General features: G+C 34.4%; 1 protein-coding gene across 1 annotated transcript in view; it reads right to left on the reverse strand.

Moving 5' to 3' along the window:
- The window catches only part of LOC106459281, a 65,703-nt gene extending 55,856 nt beyond the window's left edge, over window positions 1–9,847 (reverse strand). Inside the window, exons 1-2 of the mRNA XM_022385728.1 lie at window positions 8,874–9,847; window positions 7,732–7,987 (exon numbers count right to left, since the gene is read on the reverse strand). Coding sequence (XP_022241436.1) covers window positions 7,732–7,987; window positions 8,874–9,635 — 1,018 coding nt within the window. The 5' untranslated portion in view covers window positions 9,636–9,847. The remainder of the gene's footprint in view (window positions 1–7,731; window positions 7,988–8,873) is intronic.
- Window positions 9,848–10,047: the final 200 nt, after the last annotated feature.

Genomic DNA, 10,047 nt, shown 5'->3' on the forward strand with positions numbered 1-10,047 from the left:
GTTCCCGACCAAACATCAGCTTTGCTGGAGTGTATCCAGTGGCTTCATGCTCTGCTGTTCTATAGGCCATCAATAGCAGAGGGAGTATGACATCCCAGTCATCTTGACGGCTATTACAAAATTTTGCCAATTCCTGTCCCAGTGTCCAGTTGTACTTTTCTACCATCCCATCAGACTGTGAGTGAAGTGGCGTTGTCCTGGTCTTTCGTATGCTAAACAACTTGCAGCATTCATGGAACACAGCTGATTCAAAGTTACGGCCTTGATCAGAATGCAGTTCGTATGGCATACCGAACCTGAAGAAGAAATCACTAATACCCTAAGCTACAGTTGTAGCTTCCTGATTTGGTATTGCCAACTTGGTGAAATAATCTATCACTACACAAATGTAGGTTTCCAGCACAAGTTTGGAGCAATGGACCAGCCAAAGAGTAGCCCAAAAGTCTGTGGTGGGTAGTGTTGGCTAGCTGCTTTCCATCTAGTCTCTCATTTCGCAATACGTAAACGTTTATATGAAATTCGATAAAATAAATTGATACATCCTTGCCATGAACTTAGGGAAAAAAACTGTTTCAGTTCAAAAGCGTATATTCTTACAACATAATGAACACCCCACGTTCGTTAATTATCTGTAAGTGAATACAGTTTTTAACAGTTTATCTTTGACTTAGCCCTTGTATAACTCAGAAAACAATATCAGAGCCTAACTTTATCTCAAGATTTGTCTATGATACTTTAAATGAATATTCTATACGAATACAGAAAATTCCCTTAAGATAATCGTTCCGACTGTGCATCTAGCGAAGATGAGTAATAACACTAGATTGAAAGTCATAAATTTATAATAACTTGAATCATCTGCAGAATATAATACAAACATTCGTACTTCAAATTAAGATAAAACCGTCAAGTACGAAATAGTGAACAAAATGTTTCGTCATAAAATATTCTACAAGAGTAATGTGTTACGTTATAACGACTATTTTAGAGAAGGCATCCAATGAAAACAGGAAATATAAAAGTAGAATTTCTACAGAAAGCAATTTACCAAAATGTTTATTTTGAGGGGCTAATTTTGTAGCTAGTAGATGAAATATTATATGTTGTGTGTATTTTTTTTGGTGAAATTTGTTTATCTTTGTCTGTCGGTAATAGAACCAGACTATAGCAATGACACTGTACACTACAATATCAAAGCTTTATACTGACAGAAAAAAAACGTGAAAATCAGATACTAGGATGTTCAAGAAACGTAATATATAATGAAAAATTAACAGGGCCAGCCATATGTTTCTTACTTGTTTGTTTGTTTGTTTTTGAATTTCGCGCAAAGCTACACGAGGGCTATCTGCGCTAGCCGTCCCTAATGTAGCAGTGTAAGACTAGAGGGAAGGCAGCTAGTCATCACCACCCACCGCCATCTCTTAGGCTACTCTTTTACCAACGAACAGTGGGATTGACCGTAACATTATAACGCCCCCCACGGCTGAAAGGGCGAGCATGTTTGGTGTGACAGGGATTCGAACCCGCAACCCTCAGATTGTGTAGCTTTGCGCGAAATTCAAAACAAACAAACAAACAAACAACTTGCTGGTTTATCCAAACAATGTTGTTTTATGTAAAGTCGTTTGAAAATCCTAAAGTATGGGTGATAATAATAATATATGTGATTTTAAATTACTTATTTGAAGATTATTTTGTAATTTCCAGACGATTGTTAGCTAATGTAAATGCTCTTGTTTGTTTGACTTTTAAGTTATGTTATATATTTTTTATCTAAAATTCTAAGCATTATTTTTAATTATATGCACTTATTTTTAGGCAACCTTCTACTCTGTTAATAATGCACTAGATAAAAGTAAGTGGAAAGAAGAACAAACTACAGTTGGTATGTGCATTAGTTCAATCACCCATGTTGCTTGACCTACCTGATTTAATGGTTTTGCTAGTAACTTGTCTCAGCCAGTGTTGTCAGATGGCTGTAACAAACTAATGTGGATACTGGCTCAGGAATTCCATTAAGAGTACATAGAACCAAAATGTCAGACGATCTACTAGCCCATTCTACAGGCTTTTGAACAACTGTCAAATTTAGTAGCGGAACAGATACGTTTCAAATATTAACTGGTATTTTTTTCGGAAAGTGCAATAGCTCATCTTAATTTAAAATCTAAAAGGTCGGTTACTCCTAAAAGTCTTCAGATCTAAAGTGAAAAGAAAAATTCATGAAACGTAATCTAGACAAAAATATATAGACTTTTCAGAACCAGCAGTGACCTGTACTCCAGATAGAGAAAGAGAAGAGAACACTGAAGCAGCAGTAACTGGTACTTGACTAAAATGGCCAAGAAAGTGCAACTGGAATCTTCTGAAACTGTTTGTTTGCTACAACTAAAAGAAGGTGAAACATTGCAACTAGTTTTTAGCACAGATGAAGAGGAAAATATGGAAAGTTGTGACTCCGTAAACCATTTAATTGTAACGTACTGACCAATATTTTACAGAGTAAACGTAGGAGGGATAGTCTATGTATGTATGTTCCCGTTAGATAGGCCGGCTTGCAGGTACGACAGTTAAGGGACCTCCTACAGTTAGAAGACTATAATTTTATGCTATATAAGCTGCACATAGAAGCAAATAATTTTGACTTTTTAAGATGAGGATAAACTAAAAGGTTTTTATAAACAATAGTCAGCTGACTAGACGTCTACAGGAGCTGCACATCTGCTATGACTGATACTAAGGAAACTTGTTTGTTTGTAATTAAGCACAAAGCTACACAATGGGCTATCTATGCTCTGCCCCCCCCCCACCGGTATCGAAATCCGGATTCTAGCGTTGTAAGTTTGCAGACATACCGCTGTGCCACTGTGGGGGCACTAAGGAAACTATCTACAGTCAAGCATTGACACAACCATTGTGCACTACCCAAGAGATAGTTAACTTTAAGTGAATGTTAGTGAGAAAAGTTACTAAACAATTTGGTGAGTACTAGGTTAGTTGCTGGAAAATTACAGGAATTGGCTGAAATGTAAGGAAATGAAAAGGAAAACACATGCAGTATAATCATTGTGTCAAGGAAAAAAAGACAATGTTCATTGTGAAAAGTATTAGTTTCCAGTAAAAAAATCATGTTTAGTGGTTAAAGTTTACATGGATACAGAGGAAAAGAAGAAACTCTAGCAGAGATTCTACTCTAAAAACGGAACATTGAACTGGTCATCAATCCTACTAGAGCCACGGAGAAGATTAGTTTTGTAGTTGAAGACACGCACTTCTCACCAAGTGTAGAACATATTAGGTTCTTCACTATTACTACTCTGGGTACGGAAAAATAAAAGCTGTCGAATAACTCTGGTCATTTGTAAATATTAGCACATCACACGTGCACAAGTGAGCATAGTGGAAGAGACTTCATAAACTATAAATATGAAGATTGCTGTGCTTTATTTATATGCTTTAATGAGGTAGAATTAGAATCTTCCCCTCGTTAATGGATAAAGGTTGTGCAGGATAATACCAACATTACTGACAGAAGTGCAGGATTATCTGAATGTAGTGACAACTGGATTACATAATGAATTCTTCTTAAGTAATAAGTAAGGAGTTTGTGATTTGCTTGTTTGTATGATGTCCTTCACCATTTTATGAATCACCTTTTATTAATTGTGTATTATTAGGAAATTCAAGACTTTCATAACTGTTTATTGCTGGATTAACTCAAATCTCATTTTTCCAGTAGGTTTTGTGTTTGATCCCATTAATAGGCTATTTGGCGAGAAATGAGATTAGTGCCATCTGGGGTTGTAACTGCATTTAACTTTTATTTACCTTTATCATGTGTAAAAGAATCACCGAAATTTCAGAACGGGATGCAGATTAGACTATCTAGTGTTAGTTTTGTTTATTTTCCTTACTTACTTTAATTGATTTAGAAAGAACAATAAAAAATGAACTTGTTTCGCTCATCTTATCTAGTACTTATATGTATTTTATGTAATATAAGTTAGTTGTTCTGTAATTGTGACAGGATAGATAGATAGATGTGTTTTACCCTCATGTTTTCACAAGTGAGGTTGAATTTTCCGGAACATGAGGAAGTGAACTTAATTGTGTTTACGCAGTGATAAACCAAGTTGGTTGCTCAGAAAGAATTATGGTTTGGAAAAATAGGTCGAAGTGTACGGTATTTCCTCAGATGGAGTTAGAATCTGGTGCTTCTGCACACAACTGTCTTATTAAACTTGAGTAGTGACTGACTTCCATTAAAGGCTTTTCTTTGATGAGTCAGATTTGTAGGAAACCTTGGTAGGTGAACTAGACCGAACTATGGTTAGTGATGCTTTCAAAATGATTTTCTGTCTGGTGAGTCATTTTTTTTAATACAGGGGTGCTTGAGTCTGGTAGTTTGTAAATCGAAAGACGTCTTTAACTCTGAAGAAACGAAAAGTTTTGTTCTTTAGACCAATAAGTGGACCACAGTAAGTTTAGTCCAAAACACTTTTATTTTGATATATCAAGTCTTTTTATTACTTCGATTGATTGTGTTATGCATAACTCCAAAAGTATTATACCATGATAAATCTGGATTTTAGATTGCAGCTGTATTTGGTGTTAAATTCAAAATGTATTTTTACTCTGAAAACAAAACTATAGGTGCCGTGATACATGTTAGTTTTAAAATTAATTTATTTTGACGAAATGAAACTTTGATTCTCGTAAATGATTAGATAAAGCTGTGACGAGAGTCAGTTGAGAAGTATTCATAATCTGAATAACCAAATTTTGAGTGATAGTTGATGTGAAAACTGAACGTGTATTTGCTTTGCCAAAACCTTGGGAAGAGTGGATAAATGTATAGAGTTGTCGGAATTTTTAGTGTGAATTATTTTTTGTCGGTTAATCCCAAACTTTGAGAACTTCGAATGATTGTATCAAGCCATGATAACTGTAATAGTCTATGCGTATACGGACGGACATATTGGACAATCTAGATAAAACAATGATTCCGATTGCTGTAAAGTCCGGAAGGCATTTTTCGTGAATAAAATCGAAAATAGATAACCAAAATAAATAAACGTTGAAAATATTTTAAAGTATCTTTCATACTTGAAAACTCGAATTGTGAGTATCTGAACCAGAGGACGCAGCAGTTGTAATATGAGTCTAAATCTGAATTATTGTTGTTATTAATCAAAGGACTGGGTTCCGGTAAATGGAGAAAAAAGATGAAATTCGCTACAATGTTGTACGTGCTTATTATGTATTGTATATTTTTATGTTTGAACATTTGGCTCCTTACTAGTGTATCGTATATTTTTATTCACAAATATAAATGTTTTTAACTTACCTCAAGCTAGCACACTACGAAAAACAAAAACAGATATTCAGAACAATTCCATTATCGGGAAACATATATATAGATATCTATATGTGTTTGTGTGTGTGTGAGTTTACAATAAGAAATTATCGTGGCTCGCCTGTAGTAGTTTTATTTCAATTGTATTAACAAAGCTGAATTGTGTATTTATAAAAACTGTTGATTTGTTTATTTATTTCAGTTACTCTTGTTGTTGGTTTTTTTTCAGTTATTTTTGTGTTAGAGTGATATAATACGATAAACAACAGTCTTTTATTTATGATTGAAACTCTATTGTTCCACAGCCACATAGTCCCTGTAAAATTTTCTTTTCTGTTTGACTTAACGTTTTTGCAGGAAAAACATGAAAGTCATAATAGTTTGGAAGAACTCTCAAATAATCATAGCTTTTTAGACAAAAGTTTTTTAATTAAAACCTTAGTAAAAGGTTTGAATAGTAAAATTCAGTTTAAGTTTGAATGGGTTGTATGTTGATTTGAAATCTAAATATCTCAATGACTGATGGTAATGGCAACAGAAACCTTGTAATAAAATTCTGAGTGATAGAAGTACTGTATTTAAAGCCACTACTTTAACTTAAGAGAGTCTTTATTTGGGTTCCTTTTGAAAACTTGTATGCTCTTTAAACAAGTAAATCCTAAATGTAGTTCCTTGTGACTAAAATGAAGTCTACCAGATGCTGTAACAGGACCATAAAAAACTAAGCACGTGTGCATGCAACTCAATAATAAACATCGTAAACCCTGAAAAATATGCTTTATGTTTTGTTAGTCGAGTTACTGAAATAAAAGAGATATCATAGGTGCTCGAAAAAAAACAGTAAGAATCATTCGATAAACCAACTTTTTAGTTTAGATAACGCCTAACTCTCACAAAAAAGCTTTCTACTAACTCTGAACTCTAATGATTCTCGCATCTAAGTTCTAAAAACACTCTTCGACTACCCCTAACCTCCCATATATTTTAGCCTTAGACATAATTTATTCTAGCTCTCGCTTCATAGCTCAAAATACATTCTTATATTAACTCCTATGGTTTATCTCTGAAGATAATATTGCACAACCATATCTTTCCAGGTAATAACCCCCTTTAGCTTCCTAGGCACGACCTTTACTGTAGCTTAGAAACTGTGTATCAAGTCACACATTTTGATTGTATTTTGTTTTTAATGTAAACTTTTTCATTTGATTTCTCTGCGGACTTACAACGCTAGAAACTGGGTTTTGATACCAGTGGTGAGCAAAGCACAAATAGCCCATTGTGTAGCTATGTGCTTAACTTCAAACAAACCAAACCAAACTATTGGAATTCAGAAAATAATTTCTAATAAATTACAAAGTTCGATAAGAATTATAGACGTGGGCATGAAATTAAAAAGTTTTCTAATTAATTGACACAAATTTCTTGTATAAGGACGCATGTTGAAAACGTCTTGATCTGTGTGTCACGTGTTCTTCATGAGAAATTAGAGGGTTTTAAGATATCACGAGAATTAACTTTCAAGGCGTGTTGGCGCTAGTCCTGAATTTTCAGACAAAGTAACTTCCGTCAACGAGAAAAACACACTCTCAAAGTGAAGTGTGATAAAAAACACATTCCATTTTTACGTCTCTTTCGTGTATGTTCTCTACAACTTCTAATCTCATAAAACACACGCGCATAACATAGACTTATATATAACGAAATAAAAAATTGATGTTAAAATTCAAGGACCTAAAACACCGCACTTAAAACGCGAGGAGCTGAGAAATTTCCTTTTGAACTAAAGCAGCCATTTTAGCTGAACCAACTACGCAGGAAATTCAGTTTTTACTTAAGGTACTGAATGATATTACTTATACGATAAACAGAGTGAAAATTGTTATTTATTTTGCAATGACTCGCAATCTGTTCAAGATATTTGCAATAGAGTGTGATTTTTAATTTCAGATGTTTTTCAACTTCAATGTGTCAACTCGGTAAATAATAGATTCAAAAAGAAAAGCGGTGATCTGGGTTTTTTTAGATAAGAAAGAAAGAGTCAATGATTTTTTTTGATTTTTTTTGAGACAGACTGTTCTCAAATTTCATAAGATTAAGTCCATCACTATATTACAGGTAAATTATAAAATAAATAAAAATGACTAAATTATTGTTCACTTATTTAGGGATTTTAGAAAAAGCTAGCCTCTAACATAAAGATACGATATGTAAACGGAAATGATGCTCTTTTACTCATTAGAGCCCCACTTTTACTTGTATTACTTTAACCGAGGCCATTCTACAGATAAGTGTAGTCTTTTGTTGTTTTCCACAGATATTTTACATACGAAACATCCAAATACGTAAAGAAATCAATATATATAACTTACTGTGTTGTTCGACGTTCATCAGGAGCATGCCCTCTGAAGCTGTTAGGGACTCTTGTATCCAACCTAACTGCTTCTGCTGGCGGCTGAGCTGTATCATCAGCCAGTCTTTCGGTGGCGGGTCAAGCGCAGTGGTCGGTGACGGTAAATCTTGAGAACCAAAAGAGGTATTCTCGCCAAAATCGAATATTATGCAAATTTTAGGGTCAGTGATTTTCATCATACTCAGAGCTTGAGAAGGAAGACTGAGGCTACTCTCCTGCAATTTAAATAAAGTGTTCAAATGATAATGTTTGTGGAAGTTTCAGAGAAGTCGATTTGGTGAAAATTGTTTAGGAAACACCTTACGAAGACTCGAACTTACAAAGCCAAGTGTAAAAAATTTGATAAAAAGAAAAATTCAAATTTGAAAGCAATACAGAATAAAAATTAATTAGAATAAACATTTATAGAAAAAGAGACAGGAAAATGTATTGAGGGCAAGAATATTAATAAAATAAATCATATAAAGAAGAGGAAAAAGCGTGAGACTATACAGGAATTTATGTAAAAATATAAACATTGATATATCTTGAAGATTGGACAAAGAGGTAAACTAAAATGTGAAAGAGACAACAACTACCAAATCAGGTATAAGTAGAAAAAGACAGATAAAAATTAATTACAGATATTGAAAGAAAGATGAGAGAGAAGATGTAAATGATGAAATATATATATAGAAAGAATAACAAGCAAATGGCGAGAAGGAAGTCGATTTTAAGAAAAAATTGGAAAATAAAATGTGAAAGTATTTTAGAGAGATGAAAAGAAACAATAATAAAATAGAAAGTTTTAGAGAAAATACAAGCAGAGTACGGGCGACAAATAAAAAATCAAGCATTTCAACAAGCATTTCGCGGTAAAAGTTGGATAAAAACAACAACAACGAGAAACCATAAAAGCAGAACATGCTGATGAAAGAAAGTAAAATTGAAGTTTGATATAAAAAAAAACGACCCCAAATAATGATCAAGGTAAAATAAGACTAGACCTACAACAAATGGAGACACAATCTAGATTTTTATCCAAGCAAGACTAAGAGTTCTTAAATAGAATATTTTATCTTTGTTATTTTATATTTGCAAAAATTACGAAAAGTCACTTACATGGTGAAACGGCATGAAACGGCTCATAAGGTGAGTGGGAATAATAAAACAGTCTCGAACTTCCTGAACTGTCGAACCTTCCTGACGCTCATCGACAGCTGCTGTTGAAGGAGAATGACGTGGCGGCCTTACATCACCTTTACGTTTCTGTACATATTGTCCCGGTAATTGTTGCTGCGTTCTTTTAATATCATGGTCTAACGTTGTTTCAGAAAATCTAGAACTAAGATAACTTGAAGGCTTAAAAATATCCCCAGCTTTTAATTCGAAACTATCTTTTGATCTTCGCCATAGTTTTCGTCTGTTCTTATCCCTAGCCGTGAGTTCTGGGGATAGCATTGTTGGACTTTGGCAGAAAATATCAAAATCGTCGTAGTCTGGACGAGAGTGTTCTCTGCCCATCATGGAACTCTGAGTGTCTGGAATTCGACTTCTTGCTGAAAATTCTCTCTCACCAGAGTAGTAATTCCTCTGGAGATGGTTAGATCGACCACCTGGATGTTGAGAATTGTTTTCTTTGTTTCGTGACTTACCGTTGTTGCTTATAGGTGGCGCTTCTTGGACAAAGCCGGAAAAGCCCGAACCCGTTCCGGTTTTGCGTTGTGATCCGGTCCTGTCCATATGGAAATAAACATGAGTACTAAGATGCTTTGTAAAAGAGGCCATTAGCGTTAATTTAAAACACTTTCTTACCTCTAATTTGTTCTGTACTGGCACACTATGAGAATCCATCAATAAAGTCGGTGTCGCGGTAAATGGCATGGGCAATATGCTTCCAACCTTGTGAGACAGCTGAAGACTCTCATACTTACAGTTTTATCATGTAAAATGTAAGGAGGTAAATCTTTCCCAAATACCATTCAAATTCGTGTAGGACGTATAACTAATATCTGTGTAGCATACAAATTCGTGAAGAAAACAACATCACAACAGTTTTAAATCAACGCTAAATATGCAAGTGGTTTAACGATTATACCGAGCTCAGTTCCTAACTAGAATTATAGTATATTGTTGTTGTTTTTACTGAGAAAGAATCGCGTCTTCTCGTCATCATAAGATGACTTATGTCTTAAAACATAGAGAACACAAGCAAACAAACTACTGTTGTTGAGACATGAAGGTGGTAATAATGCGTAACTCATGGTCGTCGGAAGACAACGAACTCGCGTGTCTG

The sequence above is a fragment of the Limulus polyphemus genome, unplaced genomic scaffold, assembly GCF_000517525.1.
Source record: "Limulus polyphemus unplaced genomic scaffold, Limulus_polyphemus-2.1.2 Scaffold585, whole genome shotgun sequence".
Taxonomy (NCBI): Eukaryota; Metazoa; Arthropoda; class Merostomata; order Xiphosura; family Limulidae; genus Limulus; species Limulus polyphemus.